Source organism: Calliphora vicina, chromosome 3 (genome assembly GCF_958450345.1).
Source record: "Calliphora vicina chromosome 3, idCalVici1.1, whole genome shotgun sequence".
In the NCBI taxonomy this organism is placed as follows: domain Eukaryota; kingdom Metazoa; phylum Arthropoda; class Insecta; order Diptera; family Calliphoridae; genus Calliphora; species Calliphora vicina.
This window is the reverse complement of record NC_088782.1, coordinates 44,482,291-44,503,282: the sequence shown is the minus strand read 5'-3', so window position 1 is coordinate 44,503,282 and position 20,992 is coordinate 44,482,291. Positions and strand designations below refer to the sequence as shown.

Below are 20,992 nucleotides of genomic sequence, written 5' to 3'. Positions count from 1 at the left end.
AATGACAGATATGTACCCTTTAAATTGATATATAAATAATTGAAAACAAAAACCGCGACCAAAAAATAAGTTTCTGGATTGTTACAGATCGCGAAGTCGATGTACCCATATCCATCTGCCTGTTGATATAAACTTTCCGAAGCCATCAAATAACTTACATGATTGATACATCAATTATACGCTATAGTCCAGCTTAGATTTCTGCTTATATAAGCTGAGATATAAGAAAAAAAAACCCGACTTCGAGTCGTTTCAATTCCAATTTGTTTCAACAATTTGTTCCACCATAAATTTTTTTTTCGTTTTATTTTTACCAACATTTGTATACCCTTCACCATGTAATTCACCGTTTGTAATTTCTACATTTTTCATTTGTGACCCCACAAAGTATATATATTCTGGATCGTTATAGATAGCGAAGTCGATGAAGCTGTATGTTGAAATCAACTTTCTGAAGCCCCCAAATAACTTACAAACATGATCGATACATCAATATATCTTCCGGCTCGGTTTCTGTTTCAAATCGGGAAAATCGGTCCTAAAATGGTTGAGATATAAGAAAACAATCAGTATAACCTCGATTTTAGGCCTATTTTTGTATCTATATCTGGATTACTAAGTCATTAATATAGACAATATATGAATATCTAATGACAGATATTTCAAAGTCCATTGCAACGATGTATATAAGGCTAAGTTGGACCTACAATGGGTCAAAATCGGAAAAAATATATTTTAACCCAAATTTTTTTTTCACCCAAAAAAATTTTTTTTTTACTAAATTAAAAAAAAGTAAATAAAATTGAAAAAAATCAAAAAAAAAATTAAAAAAATTTTTTTTTTTTAAATTTCGATTACCTAAACATATTTAAAATGTATTTTGAAGTATTATTTTGTGAAGGGTATATAAGATTCGGCACAGCCGAATATAGCTTTGTGATTTGTTATAACCGTTATCTTCGTGAGAAGGGTATGTATAATTTTGTCATTCCGTTTGTAATTTCCACAATATAATTTTCCGACCCTATAAAGTATATATGTTGTGGATCCTTATAGATAGCGGAGTCGATTAAGCCATGTCCGTCTATCTGTCTGTTGAAATCAATTTTCTGAAGACCCCAGATATCTTCGGGATCCAAATCATCAATAATTCTGTCAGACATGCTTTCGAGAAGTTTCTTATTTAAAATCAGCAAATTCGGTCCACAAATGGCTGAGATATGAGGAAAAAACCAGGACAACCTCGATTATTTACCTATATCTGGATTACTAAGTCATTAATATAGACAATATGGATATCTAATGATAGATATTTCAAAGACCTTTGCAACGCCGTATAGTTGGAACTACAATCGGTCAAAATCGGAAAAAATATTTTTTAACCTGAATTTTTTTTCACAAAAAAAAAAATTTAAAAGAAAAAAAAAATTTTTATTAAAATTTAGAAAAAAAAAAATTTTAAAAAAAAATTCCAAAAAATGAAAAAAAAACTTTTGAAAAAAAATGTATTTTGTTTACCTAAAAATATTTAAAATATGTATTTTGAAGTATAATTTGGTGAAGGGTATATAAGATTCGGCACAGCCGAATATAGCTCTCTTACTTGTTTTTCACTAAAATTATTTCCACCAACATTTTTATATTTCAAAGGGGAATATTTAAGACTTGGCACTGCCGAATATAGCTCTCTTAGTTGTTTTTAATTAGAAATCATACCAAATAAGTGATGAAACTGCATTAACGGATTTTAAAATATTTGAAATAAAGAATTTTAGACTATTTTTTGTGTCTCCTGTGCAATTTGTCAAAAGGGACTTACCACGTTTGTACTCTAAGTTAACAATATGTGTAAAATTTCCTAAGAACTTTTAAGTTAATTTGCTACTTTCCACAGCTTTCTAAATCTCTGCGAAGACCTAGAAAGTTTTAATTCGGTGTATTTATAATACTTGGAATCCTAACTGAGGCATATTATTTAATTTCGATCAGAGAGAGTAGGCTAATCGTTGGGTGTTATCAGTATAGGGTATGATAAGGCCGAGCTTGATCGTGCATATTTTCTTACTTGTTCTCCTGTTTTCTTTTACAATACCACCTCATTTATCTCAATCTCATTCTCATACTCACACTCATCCTCTTACTTTTTCTTTCTTCTTAAATTACAAAAATGAAAACAAATTTAATTACAGCTTTTTATTTCTAAAATCTAACATCATTAATATTATTAACTATTTGTTTATTGCCAATTTATTATTTTTGCTAGCTTCTCTTCATCATTCCAACGAGCAATTGTGAGTGTGTTTAAATGTTTACACTAGACACACGTAGTAAATGCAACATCATGCATCAATCAACATTAAATGAAAGTAATTATTTCTATTATTTGTTATTGTTGCACTGCTGCTGCAGCTTAATGTGGCAGTAATGAAATGTTGTGTTTGTTGTTCTGTTGCTGTTACAGCCAATTGGCAATTATGACTGTCGTCGTTAGTTTATTGCTTGGAAAAATAACAATTCTGCTAAAAGTTTTGCTAAAATATAGACAGATTTCACTCAATCATTTTCTTTCGCTCTTCACTCCGCACGATATCTTTCATTTATTTTCTTTTAAGAATAAAAAAAGACATATTTTTATCGTTTTGAAATGTAAAATTAAACCTGTAAATTGTTGCACTTTTGTTGCAAACATGTTGGCCATATTGCAACAAGTGGGGCTGGTAGGTAGGTTTGTTTGTTGCTGCTGTTAACGTGTGAATTCAACATTTGTTCTTTCTTTTCTTTTCTAAATAAGTTTTTTTTGTTGTGTATTTGTCCATCTTTGTTGCATTTAATCCGGGTAGAAAGATGTCTACATAGTTGTTGGGGATTTTATTTTTTTTTTGCTTTTAAGTTTTGTCTTCTAGACTTTCAATAAATATTTTTATATTGTTGTTTTCTTTTCGTAAAGAAAGAATAATTGCCAGGCATTAAGAAAATATGTTGCACGGTTATGAGATTATAAGCGAAAGCTAAATGCCCATAAAAATACCTGGGTGAGCAAAAGCACTTTAGCTTTCTTAAAACCCATAGAACTAGTTAAAAACTTAAAAGTAATATTTTCTTTATGAAAGAAAAAATTCAACTTTTTTTTTAAAAAAATAAGTTTAATTCTTACTTTCAAGCAAAAGGCTTGAAAAACTTGCCCTATTTATCACAATGATTTTACTAATTTCATAACACTTTCATTTTTTTAATTCCAGATCGACGATGCTGCCATTCAAGTCTACAAAGATGGTGATTATGGTTCCTATTTGGATTTGGAATCATCCTTGGCTGAACAGTCGGAAGAAATTGAAGGTCTTAATTCTAGGTATGTAAAATTTTCTTCCCCAACACTCTATAAAAGCCAAAAAAGAGGCTTTCAAACGAAATAAAAAACCTTAAAGTACTTAAATATTTAAACTGGTAAAATGTCAGAATTAAACATTAGTGTCTGGCCAATATTTTTGAAAGTGGTCTTTTAAGAAATCTGTTTATATGTTTGTTTTTTTAGCAGCCAGTTTTTATTTTTATTACTTTTCGGTATTAGTTTCACTTTTCTGTGTCGGACAAACAAAATTTATTTTTTTTTTGTATAAGCTTGATGTAATTTACCTTGAACCCCACTTTTGTAAACAACATCAAACTGCAACCAACATTTTGCTGCTGCTGCTACAGCTGAATGATGTTGCCGATGAAATGATGTTAATGTTTAAGATTCATTGTATAGCTCTTTTGATAATTGAGTTTGAATTTTCTTTATTTTTGTTTTTTATTATTTTTGGCTCATAAATTTTGTTTCATATTCAATAGTTTTAACGAAAGTTTTGTTGCATCTTTGGGCCATGATCACATCATGATCGTTTACAAGTTGATCGAGTTGCAACTGTGTTAAGAAGTTTCAACTGACAGCTCTTACAAGTTTAACATAATTTGGTTTGGTAACTGGCAGAACTATTGATTTATGTCAACCTTTTCTTTTTTTATATATTGTGAGGTGCTAACTTTGGCTCAACATTTAGAATTTTCGACCACACAAAGTATATACAGTGGTGGCCAGGAATTTAAGACAAAAATTGTTTGCTAAATTACACGTGATTGTCAATTATTTTTTCAAATATTTCCACAAATATGTATGCATGAGGACTGTTTTAACACACAAGTGTGTTTTATTCGACTGTGTCAATTCATACATATTCACCACGAACACATAAAATTTTTCTACAAATTCACCAAAATTTTTTTTTTTAAATAAACTTATTTTCTCACATTTATATCACTATATTTTTATTATTATAAAATATTCGGACCAAATTTCATATTTTTAGTTCCATTAGTTTCGGTCATATCATGTTATTAACAGCGGATGTTCGCTGAGGTGGGTCAACGTATTTCCACATATTTTTGTCCATATATGTTTTACCGATTTTTCCAAACATTTTTCAGAAACTAGAAATATTAATAATAAATTTCATACCCTTAGAGGTCCTTTTATTTTGGCTCTATCGCACTTAAAATTCAGTTGATGAAAAAAATTCAAGTATTTGTCTTAAATTGGTGGCCACCACTGTATATGAACGTATATTCTGGATCGTTATAAATAGCGGAGTCGATTTAGCCATGTCCATCTGCATGTTGATATCAACTTTCCGTAACCCCCAAGTAACTTATAAAAATTATTGATACATCAATATATCGCGAAATCTCCCGGCTCGAGAAAATCGGACCTAAAATGGCTGACCGGGACAACCTCGATTTTTGGCCTATTTTTGAAATATATCTGGATTACTAAGTTATTAATATAGAGAATATGAATACCTAATGATAGATATTTCAAAGTCCATTTCAACGATGTATAATGTGTCAAAATCGGGAAAAATATTTTTTAACCCGCATTTTTTTCCACCAAAAAATTTGTTTGTCAGAAATTTTTTTTTTATTGATCCTCTAAAATACCTTTGCCGAAGTAATTACAATTGCCATTACCTTTAAAATATCGCTGCTGTTATTCTATTTCATATTTAAATTACAAAAATACAGATTTTTGTTTTCCAAAGTCTGTTTATTGAAATCTAAGGAAAATATTTCATACAAGTGAATTTAAGTGTTTGAAAAATAAATGCCGTTTAATGTTGGTAAATTTTATTAATAATTTAGTTCAGACCGAAATTCTAGTTATCATTAAAATAAAAGTTCCTGAAATAATCAAAATTAGCGTTAGCTTTCGAATCGATAGCAAACTTAGGTTTCGCTTACTTTTTGTCATAAAATTGGGTGTATGACTTAAAAATGTGGGATTTACAATATATGACGTATCTTTTGAATGCGGTTTTTGTTTTTAATAACTTATATTTCATTTTGAAGGGTGTACATATCCGTAATTTATTCTCACTTAGTTATTGAACATTACAGTGTAAACAACGTTTTTTTTAGCTTCGAAAATGTTGAATTTTGTATCAACAAAGCGTCATATGCGGGAAGTTTTGCTTTACTTCCGATTGCTCACCGAAGCTTATGGTGAATGTGAAGTTTGAAGAGCAAGAATTGGAGTCTTTACTTCATGAAGATTGTTGTAAAACTCAATTAGAGCTTGAAAAATCATTGGGAGCTATTCAATCAGTAATTTCAAAATTGTTTGCGATCAGCAAGATACATCCAAAAGCAGGGAAATTGGGAACCATACGAATTGAAACCGAGCACGTCTGAAATGATGCTATAAAAGAAAAAAATTGTTCACCGAATCATTACCATTACATTACATTACGTGAAGCCCGGCCAACCAGCCGAATCGACACCTAAGCCAAATATCCATGGCACTAAGGTAATTCTCCATATTTGGCGGAGCAAAAGGGTCCAATCTATTATGAGCTGCTGAAATCTGACCAGACAATTACGGTACAGGTTCCCTAATGCAACTGATTCGTTTAAAGTGAGCATTGGTCGAAAAACGTACAGAATATGCTGCCAGATATGAAAACGTAATATTCCATCATGACAACGCTAGGACACATGTTGCAATACCTTTTAAAATATATTTAGAATGAAGTGGTTGGGAAATTTTGCCTCACCCGCTTTATAGTCCAGACTACTATTTGTTTCGATCGATGCAGAACGCTCGCTCTGTCATACGCTTCACTTTGGAACAGAGTATCCGATATTGGCTTGACTTATTCTTGGCCTCAAAAGATGAGCAGTTCATTAGGCTAGGAATCCATATGTTCCCAGAAAGATGGGAAAGGGTAATAGCTAACAATGGCCAAGACTGTGAATAAATTTAAAAATTTTAAAAAAATCAGGCATTTTTAAGTAAACAGAAACTGGGAAGCTTTATGCTTATCTGCAGATACACCAGAGTCTCTGGCGGGAATCGAACCCGCAACTCTCAGATTGATAGCCCAGCACACTATCGTCTAGTCTATCAGGGCACCCGAATAAAACTGGAAGAACACTGCAGTCGACAAAACGACAGACATTAGTTGAGGAATCCCAAACCTAAAGAGACCAAAGAAGATCCTGAACCTAAATAGAGACCAGAAAACTAGGTAATGTGTTAACAGAATTGAAGGCTCATTTGGCTCGTGTTGGTCTATTGTACAATATGAAGAGGACAAAACGTTGGAACATTACATGTAGCAATTTCCTGCATTCGGGGCACCCGAATAAAGGGTATTTAAATGGTATTTCATTAATCGTTTCCTATCCTTAAATTTAAATATAATCATGAGAAATCATGGACTTTTTTTTATTCATTTGACAGGCATATCGATGTTATTATGTATGGAATATAACATCGTTAAAATGTCAGCCGCATCCGAAATGTTCAATATTCCATTACTCTGGCGCATAAATCAGACTGACACATGGGTTCAGTTGGATTTGAGGACTTCTGTTGTTTGTGACTTATTCGCATGATCTCGGTGGCTAGTTCACATCACCTCCACGTGAGATGACCATGCCCTCAAATATCTCGTGCAGAATGTCCAATATGGCATGAGCTGTGTGGCTCGTAGCTCTATGCTGTTGAAACCACATGTAGTTGGTGTCCATATCACCCAATTTAGGCCAAAAGAAGTTAGTAATCATTGACCTATAGCACTTGCCGTTAACGTTGATGTCCTGGCCAAAGTCGTTCTCAAAGGAATATGAACCCATTAAACCGCCAGCCGAAAATTCTCACCAAACAAAGACTTTTTCGGGATATTTGGAACGCTTTTGGATCTCATGTGGATTGTTATCGTCCCAAATTCAACAATTTTGTTTGTTTACGTGGAAATGGGCCTCACCGCGGAACGTTGCTCGAAATGAACACCCATTTTGACAGAACAATTTTATATCTATCATTATCAACTGTCAAAGTTCGGAAGTCCCTATTGGAAGAAGTTTTACATGTAATAAACAAGTGAGGCCCCCTTAAAATTTATGTTAGTACATTCCCAATCCTTCAAATTGTGTATAATGCAGGATGGTAGTATGTAAGTGCATAAATTTTGTGGGTTGACAATTGATGTGGGCATTATTTGTAAACAAACTACAAAAATTTCACTGGGTTTCTGGGCCACCAAAAAAAATTATACCAACAAAGCAAACTAAAGAAACAACTAAAAAATATTTAATACAACTTCTCTTTACATGTTGTTTTTGGTTTTTTTGTTGCAAGCATGTTCATGTTTCCAGCTTAATGCCAGTTTTGTTAACTGAACTGGACGTTTAAATGTATAGCGGGATTTGGTTTTTTTCTTTATATCTTTCTAAAGCCGGACAGCTGTATGTGTAGTTTCATTTCATTTCTGTTTTTTTGCTTTAGATTTTTTCAGGTATTTTATATGTGGGAGTCAATTTCGCTGCATCCCGGCAGCGCTGACTTGTTACCATCATATAAAAGAGTGAAAAAGCCATCATATATGCAACGTTTGTTGTTGTTTTTTTCGAAAAGAAGTAACAAGTTGCAAAATGCCTTTCACTTGATAATTTATTAACGATGATTATGTTACAGAGTCGCATGAAAAGGAAATTGAAGACGGACCACTGACTGGACGCCTTGTACAGCCATCCATTTTAGTCAGTTGGTTTTTTTGTTTGTATGTTTGCAATTTTCAGTTAAAGAGAATGGCCACATTTTATGGCCGTTTTATTTCTTTGTTTGGCTGTTTGTTGCCTCTTTGTTCACATCTTCTTATTGTGGTCTTAATTTCAAAACATAAAAAAAATAAAATTTAAAAAAATATAAAAACTGACACTGAAATAAAATGTTCAATATCAATGTTTATGTTATATTTTTGGTTTGTTTATTTAGTTTTATTTTTTTTTTGCATAAAAATTCAATACCATTCTGTTTGTTTTGTTTTTTTTTGGATTTACAGTGAAATACATAATAATAAAATAATGGCATGTTCGAATATTTAATTCATGTTTTGTATGCACATAAAGTTATTTCATTTGCATTTAATCTGCCTTTTGTTGACCATCTGCAAATTATAAAATACATCATTCTTCATTCGTGCAACGAACGTTTTTTTTTCTTCTTTTTCTGTTTGTTGTGTTTTAATATGTTGGGCTAAATAAAAATATTTGAAAAAGACCCAGCAGTTTTAAAAGTATTCAGTCATTGTATGCCTTTTGGACAATAATTTTCACTGCTATCTAATTACTTTGCTGACTCCACGGTAAATTTTTTTTGTGGAATATGTGTCTTTAGCAATGCAATGGGAAGTTACTTTAGTGTCTCTTAGTAATCTAGAGTGTAGTCACTTTAAACTTTTTAAGTACTCCTCTTTAGAAAGTAGTTATTTTAGTCACCGGGAGAGACAATTGTCACTTAGTGCCCTCTTGAAATTTGAATGGCTTTAGGGAGAAGCCATTTTACTCTCTACAAATTATATGTAGCTGGGTACAGTATCCTTTACATGCCATCAGGTTAGATCGAGCTGTAATTATTTCGAAAGTTTTATTATGTATATTTCTAGTTTAGAATGACTTTGAAAATAATTTAGTTTTTTTTTACTAAAGAGACCAATTATTTTGCTTACGTCAAGTAATCTAAAGATTTCAGACTTCGATAAGACTTTACAAAGAGAAAATAAAATTATATTTTGAATGAAAGTCGTTTGACTGTTGCTTTTACACGATCTGTTTAAAATAAGACGATAGCTTAGCTTTGTTTCAAAAATAAAGAGAACAATACGACTGTAAAATATTCATCATTTTAATTTTCTTTTAGATGATCCCATTTATACTGTTCTACACAAAAATTTCACAGTTCATAGCACTAGGATAATTACTTTGAGGAGTACCATTGATACGCTCGTCATTAGTGGGGCTCAACATGTCTACCTTTAGTGTAAAACTGTTGAGAGTGCATGACGTAGTTAAAAATATTGAAGAGGGATTGCACCATAAAGCATACTCACTGGGAGCATTCCTGGATACATAGAGTGGTGATAAGAGAGGCACTCGAATAAATTGACTCTTGAACAACGCTACCAAATTATAAAAATTTTTTTGAAAAATCATTCATCCATTCGCGCAACTTATCGCAACATTGTGTTCAGCGATGAGGCTCATTTTTGGCTTAATAATAATATATAATAACATATAATTAAATTAAATAAAACATTTTAAACTTTTTATGAGGCTTTTTCGATTTTTTAAAATTTCGTTCGTCGCATATATTTATAGAAGTGCAGTACCACACAGGTGGGTATTGGTAAACCATGTACATAAAAAATCATTGGTAAAGTGAAGGTTAATCAATTCGAGCAACGTGGAAGGAAGATTGTTGGCCCATGATGTTGTGATCCTGACATCGCGAAAATTTCTTCCCAAAATCATGTAGATGCTTGACGAAAAGTAAAGACGGAACTAGTACTAGTCACCAGTAGATATAAAACGGTGCGCTTTATACTACGAAAATATGGAGTCGGGGAACATACATTAACTGGCGAAGCGATGCACTTAGAGTGTTCATGGACTGCTCAAGGAGGCATCTTATCTCCCCTACTGTGTTTGCTAGCGGTTAACGTTGTGCTTAGACAATTCGAGGAACGTGGAATGAATATTGTTGGAAGAATTTGGAGTCAACCCCGATAAGACGGAACTAGTAATATTCACCAGAAGATATAAAACGTTGCGCTTCTTACTAGTGAAGCGATGCACTTAGGAGTGTTCTTGGACAGTGAATTAAACTGGGAAAAGGAACATACTGGATAGATGTGCGCTTGCAGATTACGACCGAATGTATTTATGGATGTTCTGTATGATGGAAGGCAATGATAACAGAGTATTCCAGGAAGACATTGGCAAAGGTTCAAAGATGGGAATCGCTTGACATTACCGGTGCTATAAAGAGCACACCAGCAATCGAGGAGTTCGTAATTGAAATGAAAACAAGAGGTTTACTCAGGTTTACTAAATCAGGAATCTTGGATCCCCGGTGATCCGGTTATCTCAGTCTACATGATAAGAGTTACGGAGTTGGCAACCCTACAGCGTAAACGTCATTTTTTTGAACTCCTTGCAAAGATATTTTATAAAATTATAATTAATTATAAATATAAGTTAAATAAAAAATATATTTTGTGCATTATTATCAAAAGTTTATGTGAAGTACTAAATTTATGAAAAATGGCTGGAAAAGGTCGTCGTAGCCTTAAAATTAATCAAGTTCTTTGTGGCCAATGTAACATAAATGTGGAAGAAGAGGAAGAATTTATTCAATGCGATAGATGTAAAAAAAACTTCCATGTAATTTGTACTCAATTAGACAAACCAAAATATGAATACTTGTTGAAGCATGAGAGAGAAGAATTTGTTTGTCATCAATGTGATACTCATAACAACAACAATAGTGGTACCATCAAACAAGAGCTAAACGAAATAAAAACAGAGTTAAAAAAGCTCGATCAGCTGACTGAGTTAACAGAATCATTAAGCTTTATGTCAAAGCAATTTGATGAAATAATTAAAGGTGTTGCTGAGAACAAAAAGAAATTGGATGTTGTTGTAAAAGAAAACAAAATGTTAAAATCTGAAGTTCAAACACTGAAAACATCTATCAAGTTTCTAAATGACCAGAGGGTAAAAAATGATTGCTTAATAAGTGGTGTAATTGCGCCAAATGAACAATCTGCAGTTGAAACTATTTTGAAGCTTTCAAGAGAAGCTGGTGTTGAGTTGCAGCCAAGTAGCATTGAAGATGCATATTTTATAAAGAGGAGAACTGAATCATCTGTCAAAAAAGATGAAAAGAAAGTTGTTGTCGTTAAATTTAATTCAAAAGATGCAAAGGATAAGTTGATGTCAGTTAAACCCCATTTGAAGGAGAACGAATCGTCAGTTTATGTGAGTGATTTTCTGAGTAGAGAGTCGTTGAGTTTGTTAAACTATGCTAAAACCCTGAAGAATGTTGGATATCGAGCTGTTTATGCTACTGGTGGAAGAATTTTTTGCAAGCGAAGTGAATTGTCTAAGCCAAAAATTATTAGAAGTGAAGAAGATGTTGATAATTTTTTACTAGAAGCTACAACAAATAACCCGAGAGGCCGAAAATCGCAATCTGCTTTAGTTGATGTTGATGATGATGTCTATGTGTCCCCATAATGAAGTATTTATCAATTATTACAATTTTATACTAATTATTATTTTTTTATTATGATTAAAAACCAATATTTTTATAATTTAAAAACTTTTGAAAACTATTTTAACAGTATTTCATGTTCATTTTTTTATGTTGTGTCTATTAATATCCGAAGTATTTCCTCAATTGAGAAATTTAATAAATTTAAAAGCTTAATTGTAAAATTACCTCGACTACCCAGTATTGTTGCAGTTCAAGAAACATGGTTGGAAAAGGATTTAATTCAACTGTACAATATTGCTGGCTATAATGTCATACATTGTTGCAGACCTGATGGCTATGGAGGAACCTCTGTTTTTATCCACAATAGTTACAAATATAAAATTGAAATGTGTGAAAGTCAACATTTTGTGGATACTATTATTTTATCGTTAGAAAATGTAAAGTTCAACGGTAAGGCTCTTAAATTTTTAAGTCTTTACAAATCTCCTAAATGTGAAAACAATCGATTTTTGTTATTTTTGGAACATATGCTTCTTCGCTATAGCCGTAGTCCATGTCTGTTTGTTGGCGATTGCAACATTGATGTTTTGGATTTTCAGCGATCAGAAGAACTCGTTAATTTGCTTACAAATTACGATTTTATCAATTGCCATAATATGATAACACGTCCTGTAAGTGGAAAATCGATTGACCACGTTTATAGCAACATTTATAGTGATACGTATGTAGAATCAGTTGAATGCAAATTATCTGATCATAATATTATTTCTTGTCGGATTGGAATAGAAACACAAAACCAACTGTTCATGGAAGAAACTCGTCTTTATTGTGATTTTGAACGTGTCAAAGCCTATATCCAAGCTGAATTACCACTGCTGCATGAAACGGGTGACCCATCCACTGATACAACTACTTTAATTTCCTGCTTAGATAATGTTGTTAGAAGTTCTACAACTGAAAAAATAATAAAAAAGACTTATAAACATGAAATAACGCCATGGATCAATGGAAATTTAAAAAAATTAATTATATATAAAAAGAAATTATTAAGGCTGAGAAAAATAAAATCAGATAACGCAGACATTAAGAAAATATTAAAGCGGATTAGTTGTGTAATCAAAAAAGCATGTAAAGAGTCTATGAACAATTTTTACAAAAATAATTTAGAAGATTTGAAACAAGATCCAAGAAAGAGTTGGAAATTCATAAATGAAACATTGGGTAGAACCTCAAAACAATGTATTCTCATAAAAGATGACAACGACAACCAAATTTCTGATGATTTGCAAAAAGCTGAAGTTTTGAACAACTTTTTCGTTCAATCGATATCGATTTTAAGATCACAAATTCCATATTCGCCAACGGATTCTTTTAATTCGTTAAGAACATTGGGTCGGTGCCAAACAAGATTTAATTTTGATTACACAACACAAGAGGAAATGAGAGGTATTATATTAAAGTTGACTCCGAACAAAAGTTGTGGTCATGACAATATATCACCAAAGGTTTTATTAAAGTGTGTAAATGAATTAACACCCTATTTAGTAAACATTTTTAATAATATGATAAATAAAAGTATTTATCCGAATATATTGAAAATCCATAAAGTAGTTCCAATTCCCAAAGAAAAGAATGCGTCATCAACGGATATGTACAGGCCTATAGCTGTATTATCCATAATTGATAATATTTTCGAAAGAATCTTATATAACCAAATTTCATCGTATTTGCATGGCAACAACTTACTCAGCGATTTTCAATATGGTTTTCGGAAAGGATGTGGAACGGAGGAAGCTGTTTTAAATGTTATAAATTTCATTTGTAAAAGCTTGGATGAAGGGCAGAGTGGTGTAGCTGGAATTTTTTATGATTTTAGCAAAGCATTTGATCTCATTGATCATGATATTTTGCTGCAAAAGCTAACATTTTATGGCATTTATGGAGAGGATCTGCTTTTACTAAAAAGTTATCTAGCCAAACGGGAACAATTTGTTCAAATTGGTGATTGTAAAAGCTCTTTACGTCCTGTTTTGCATGGAGTTCCTCAGGGCAGTGTGCTAGGGCCACTGTTATTTACAATTTTTATTAATGATTTACATAACCTTGATCTTACTGGAAAAATATACATGTATGCTGACGACATTTGCTTATTTTACCCATACAAACACGAAACAGTGGTAAAGGCGTACATGGAACGTGATGCTGCCTTAATATCTATGTTTGCTCAATCAAATAGACTCGTTTTAAATTCCAATAAAACCTAATTGATAAGATTCAAGCCAAGTTTGCATAATAATCAATTTTCAATACTTATTGAAGGTAGAGAAATTGTTGAAGTTAGCTCTGTAAAATACCTGGGTATAAATATACAGAGCAATCTTGTTTGGGACCAACATTTACATCATCTCAGAATAAAAACTGCTCAAGCTGTCGGAATTTTATATAAATTTAAAAACAAGTTCAATAAAGAAACTAAACTTATGATTTACAATGCTTTAATTCAAAGCCATTTCAATTATTTAGCCATTTTATATGGCTATAAGAAAAGTAATGACTTGAAATCGCTTCAACGAATGCAAAATAAAGCTCTCAAAGTGGTGTATAATCTTCCAATATCATATCCAACAATTTCATTATATGTTGATAAATGCCAAAATATCTTACCTGTACATGGGCTTTATAAAATGCAGCTGTTAATGTATGTTTTCAAATGCTTACATAATATTGGATATCATACTATTAAATTCACGAGAAATGACCATGCAATAAATACAAGAAGTAATGGACAGTTACGAATAGCCTGGTGCAGGTTGGAAAAAACTAAACAGCGTGTAGAATTTATGGGTAGTCGTGAGTACAATAACATGCCACAAAATTTAAAAGATGAAAATAGAATTTCAGTTTTTAAAAAATTATTAATAGAACACATTTTACAACATATAAATGAACTTTTGATATAAATGATCTCAATTTGTAATATTTTTTTTTTTATTTTTTTATAAGAAATATTTATAATTTTTTTGTAAATTTTAATTGTAAATTTTTGTAATTAATATATTTTGCCAACTCGCCTCTACAATGCCTTTTGGCGCTGAGGTAACCTATTGTAATGGATTAATTGAAAATAAATAAAAATTTTATAAAAAAAAAAAAAAAAAAAAAAAAAAAAAAAGGGAAATAAACTTCGGCAAGATCCCGGCAGACGATTATGAGTTATTAACTAATGGATTCATAATGAAATTAGGCACAGGTTCAAGTGTCTATATTGTTCAGACTTCTTGATGAATGTTGTGTCTTTAAGGCAAAGATACTGGCGATTTCTCGTCATGGCAATTGCAACCTGGGGGAATAAGATGACTTTCTATGTGGATAGACAGGCAGCATTAAAGTCTCTAAATGGTCATAGAGTCAAATCCAATCTGGTACATGTCTGTAATCGAAACCTAGTAAGATTGGCGGACCACTTCGATGTACGACAGTGTTGGAATAAGAGTAGTGTTAAAATTACTGGCCACAGCCCAATTAGGGCTTAGGCGAACAGTTGGGACACCGGCAATCCGGAATATTATAGTGTGCGGGGATGAATAGGAGTTAAAAATTATGGAGAATATTATCTGCCAATGCTCAGGACTTCAAGGCTACAGGTTTAGGTTTAATGCTCGGTTTAAGACGACAATTTCATGAGTGATAAGAAGATGTTGGAATTAGGGTAGCTTTATGTTAAATAATTATGTTAGATTAGAGGGAACAGACAGTTCGTTTTAATATACTCCAGACTTTCTGTGCTGTTGATTTTTCTGAGATTTTTAATTCTATTAATTAGTTCTTTATCCTTTATTCTACCAATTTTGTCTATATTTACCTCATTCTTTCTTTAAGAGAATCACAATGGAATCATATGTCCATTCTGAACTAAACAATTGTGGGACAATTTAAACAGGATCATCGTAGACAAAAGTGAAGTCGACTTTTATTTGACTCACTATAATTAATGTATTACCACTGACACTATTTCTAAGAACAGACTATTAGACTGTCTCTTTGTAGCTAGTTTAAGTACTAGGACCTGTCCCTTAGACTGACAATTAGGTGGTGAAATTTCCAAACCAATCTAGCCAATCTTGCACGTTTTTTTTCCTAAAACCACTAATTAACAACAATTTGTATTTTGGGTTGTAAAATCTTGACAGAAAGTCCTGGCAGATTCCAAATAAATATTTCTTCAAAGTTTAATTCTATGAAAATTAAGATGACTACAGTATATAGCCCTGATGCAGGGCATATTCAAAGTTCATATCTCCATAATGTAATACAATTTATGTACTGTTTCTTCTACTTTGTTTTAAAAACAAATTAATTTCTTACATTGTTGCAGATATTTGCTTACAACAATAATATTATTGTAATATAATAACAAAACAATAACAGCAACAATAAATAATGAGGAAAAACTGCAAATGAAACGTGATGTCATGAACAACAAAAAAATTAACAGCTTAAAGTAGAGAATCAGAAAAAAAAACAAAGGATAAAAAACAACATTTAAGGCACAGATGGGAGCTGTGTTTTATAGGTTTTGTGGTATATTTATTACCACAATCATACTACACTTAGAGAAACAATTAATGACCAAACATATACAATACTTCTGATTCAACTGCAAATGACAGCTACGCAATGGCGAAACAAATGTAACTTAATCATTCCGCCATCTATTGTAAAACCCGCATTTTAAAGACATACATGTAGGGTTCCTACGCGGGAAAAATTTCCCGGCAATTCCCAATTATTCGTTTTCTACCTAAAGTTACAATACTCAGACTCCTTGCGATGGCCAAAATTGTTACCAATTGAATTATTCTATTCTATCCATAGATTTTTTTTGGTTTTAGTAACAGATAATCAATTGGCAAGAAGAATTATGGTTGAAATAACCAAATTTTGTTTTATACTTCTTTTATAAGACAATTTATTCGAAACAAATTTACTGGTTTTTGGTTTAATTTAGTAAAAATTCCCGGGAATTCCCGGGATTGAAAATATTTTTTAATCTCCTCCCGGGAAAGGAAAAAGTCCAGGAAGTTAGAAATCCTACATACATGCAATATGAAAAATCTCGTTAATCCCGAAATATCGCAGGATTTTCGGGATTGGCATCCCTAGTCGCAGCTGAAGCAAAAGCGTTGTATGTCCTTAATTTCACTACCAAATTATAGCAGAATTTTAGTTAAATTTGTATTTTGCCCGTGTAAACTTTACCTATAAATAGTTTATAAAGCCATTTAGTTACACATTTATTTACACATCCAGTTTAAAAAAAGTTTAGAAAAATAAAATATTTAACGCAACTATTTTTGTATAATGTGTGTGTGTTTTTTTAAAGGCTGCTGCAGCACTTTGTAACTCAGGTTGTAGTTTTTCTAGTTATTTTAACAGGCCATGAATGTCAAATATTTCATAGTTGTTGCATGTCGGCCAGGCAAATTTAGTGGTAGGTTTTTTTTATTTTTTGCAGTTTGACTTATAAATTTTAATTTGCATTTTATTTTTTTAGGTTTCAGTCACTCATGGTCTGCAACAGTTGAAAAGGAATAAAATATAAAACAAAATAATGTAATCAGGATTATCTATTCGTTTAGCTTAAGTATTTAAATTTAATGCCGGCATATGAATAATTACGGTATGTAAGTTTATTTAAAGAAAAATAGTATACAAATTGAGTTTGATAAACATTTTCAAGAGTTTTGCGTTTATTGGCTGGATGATTAAAACAAAAGTAATTTTTTGTGTTACTTTGTAGTCTTTGGTAACACTAGTTTACAAGGTTTTTGCTCATGAATTGAAACATATGGGGATTTGTGTATTTATGTCTTCTAAATTCGGAAAAAATCTTAAAAAAATCCTGGACGTCAAACTTTTGAGATATTTATTAAAAATGAAACATATAAAAATGTACTTTAAATTAGGACAAAAAAATTAAAAGTGAAGTGTTTTAGTCCTCTTTTTATAATTGTTTTCATTTGTCTCCCTCACGACACTCCAACAGTAGTATCCTAGCATATTCTGATCCCAAAAACCTTGATAATTCCTCTCGAAAAACTTCAAATCTTTATGGAAACGCTCTCCATGTTCGTCACTCATGTGTCCGGGGTTTTCCGGGAAAAATCCAAATGAGAATGTTAAAGTGAATTTTGAGCGATATATTTACACCCATCAGTTCAAAATTATGTAATAAATTCGGAACAATATCTCTGTAATTTTGACTTTTCTTATTCCCCAAAAATTCTTAAACAAAAAGTTTAAAAGAATTCCATGCTGCATTTTCAACATCGATTAATAGACACTCAAATTTGGTATCAACCAAAATTTTTCATATTTGAGGACCCGCAAATATCCCTTCTTTTAGTTTAGCCTCAGAAAGACTCGGGAACACGCTGTATAAATATTGAAATGCTGGTTTTGTCTTATCTAAAGCTTTTACGACTTTTTTTAATATAAATAAGCATTTTGCAGTGTTAATGTTATAGGAAAACCTCGATTTGACTGAATAATTTTTCCGCAAATAAAACAAAAATAGTCTGGGTTTATTTTACAGTTTCTAGAAGACATTTTAAAATAGTTTTTACTTTAGGGTTTTGTATTTAATAGCGATTTATTAACGTTTATCTACAGGAACGATGTACTTTTATACAGTATTTATTTTTTTTTGCGTTATTTTTTTTTGGAATGTGTCAAAAGAATACAACCCTGAAAGTATCTAGTAGCTTCGCCAGAGTATTGAGTACCCAAAAACTATATAAATATTTAATTACTACAATTCGGTACACTACAGTATGCATTAGTAGTACTCAGGGCAGGTGAAAAATAAAAACCCATATATCTCAAAATGTTGACGTATAGGTGGGAAACAAAAAATGGTCAATTAACTAGCGTTCCTAGCTCTTCTCAAAAATACAAGTTTCATTCCATGAGCAAACAAAAATGTTTGATTTGTTAACTAGTGTAATTGGTCTTACTATAGATGATAGATAAGAGCCCTAAAATATGTTTGGAAAATAGATGTTATATAGAACCAGACCAGCAGCTGAACCAGGGGGTGAAAACAAATTCAGGAATTACAATAGATGATGTATCTTTTGAATGCGGTTTTTGTTATACCCTTCACCTTCGTGAGAAGGGTATATATAAGTTTGTCATTCCGTTTGTAATTTCTACATTTTTCATTTCCGACCCTATAAAGTATATACACATATTCTGAATCCTTATAGATAGCGGAATCGATTAATCCATGTCCGTCTGTCTGTCCGATTGTCTGTCTATTTCTTGAAATCAATTTTCTGAAGACCCCAGATATCTTCGAGATCCAAATCTTCAATAATTCTGTCAGACATGGTTTCGAGATGTTTGCGATTTAAAATCAGCAAAATCGGTCCACAAATGGAATGAGGAAAAAACCAGGACATTTTTTTTTTACCTATATCTGGATTACTAAGTCATTAATATAGACAATATGAATATCTAATTATAGATATTTCAAAGACCTTTTAGGTTTTAACCCAATTTTTTTTTCACCAAAAGTTTTTTTTTCGCTAAATATTAAAAAACAAAAAAAAAAATTTTAATTTTAAAATTCAAAAAAATTAAAAAAAAAATCGACATTTTTTTTTCAAAAAATTAAAAAACTGCAAAAAAAATTTTGTTTACCTAAAAATATTTAAAATTTATATTTTGAAGTACAATTTGGTGAAGGGTACATAAGATTCGGCACAGCCGAATATAGCTCTCTTACTGGTTTTTAATAACATTTATGTCATTTTGAAGGGTACATATCTGTCATTTATTCTCACTTTCAATAACTAACATTATAGTGTAAACAACAATGTTTTTTTGCATCGAAAATTTTGTAGCAACGAATCGTCATATGCGGAAAGTTTTGCTTTACTTCCTTAATTTGAAAAAAAGTGTCGCTGGAGCACACCGAAGCTTATGGTAATGTGTTCGGTTCAGAAGTGGTGATATTAACACGGCAGACAAAGAACGCCATGAATTGAAAGCAGTACTCCATGAAGATTTTTGTAAAACTCAACAAAAGCCGAATCGACATCAAAGCCAAATATCCATGGCGCTAAGGTAATGCTTTGTATTTGGTGGGACCAAAAGGGTCGTATCTATTATGAACTGCAGACCATCATATGAAACCTGTACCGAACGCAACGGATTCGTTTGAAGCGAGCATTGCCCGAAAAACGCAGATAATAGCGGGCAAACATGAAATCGCAATAGTCCAGACCTTGCTCCCTCTGACTACTATTTGTAGCGATCGATGCAGAATGCTCTCTTTGGGATACGCTTCGCTTTAGAACAGAGTATTCGAAAAGATGATCGGAATCCATATGTTGCCAGAAAGATGGGAAAAGGTCATAGCAGACAATGACCAAAACTTTGAATACATTTATTGTTACATTTTTACCTTTTAAAAAAGGTGGTTTATTTCCTTTAAATAAACCAGATACTTTTGATTGCAAATAAAAGCAGTTTAGTAGTTTAAAATTGTAACAACAACTTATTTATTAAAATTTTCAACAACAATAGTCTCTACGTGTTGTTATAATGTTATAATGTACAAGAATGTAGTTGATGTTAACTCAAACTCACTTACTACTGCAACCACAGTCACTATTTATACACACTGCCTTCTTCATTCGAGTAGCCTAGATTGTTCTTAACGGTCAAATCTAGTATAATCTAATTCAAGAGCTTTTGATGTTATTGTTAGCAGCTTAAACATTTAGTGTTACCATACTTATAAGCAATGCTAATCAACCGAATGCTATCAACATTGTTGATAAGTAGAAGCTTTTACTGATGGACATTTTTATAAACATGATGAATTTTGCAGGCAGACGTTAAGACCTTTAAATTCAATTCGCTATTGCAAATTCGTAACATTATATTATACAAATGTTTCAAAATAAAAGCTAAAAATTTTTAAAAAACTTCCTATTTTTAAATGCCAGTATTTTTAAATTGTATGTCTAGAGTAGCATATTTACAAATACGAAAAATGGGATTCCAAAGTGTTGGCCCACAATTTTCAACCGCTGCTTATTATTTTGAATGATCAAAACTGGTTTCATCTCAGATTTGTTTTAAATTAATAAAGTCATAAATACATGTGATGCTGTATCAATTACAATGTCTGATCTGTTAAATTTTTTTAAGAACTCTTTAGAGAACAAAAATTAACAGGTTCCAATTACCACAATCAATAATTATATTTATTGTTTTTTATTATTTCTTTTTAAATTAAATAATTTATAATTTTGCTCATTATTTAAGACTTTTATTAATTGTGTTTCACGGTTACCAATAATAACTCTTAATAATTTTAAAGTTTAA

At 31.6% G+C, this 20,992-nt stretch overlaps 1 protein-coding gene across 1 annotated transcript in view; it reads left to right on the top strand.

Moving 5' to 3' along the window:
- Positions 1–20,992, top strand: part of Fhos (Formin homology 2 domain containing) — a 220,134-nt gene that overhangs the window by 152,587 nt on the left and 46,555 nt on the right. The window contains exon 5 of the mRNA XM_065505007.1: positions 3,240–3,349. Within this exon, the coding sequence (XP_065361079.1) occupies positions 3,240–3,349 (110 nt within the window). The remainder of the gene's footprint in view (positions 1–3,239; positions 3,350–20,992) is intronic.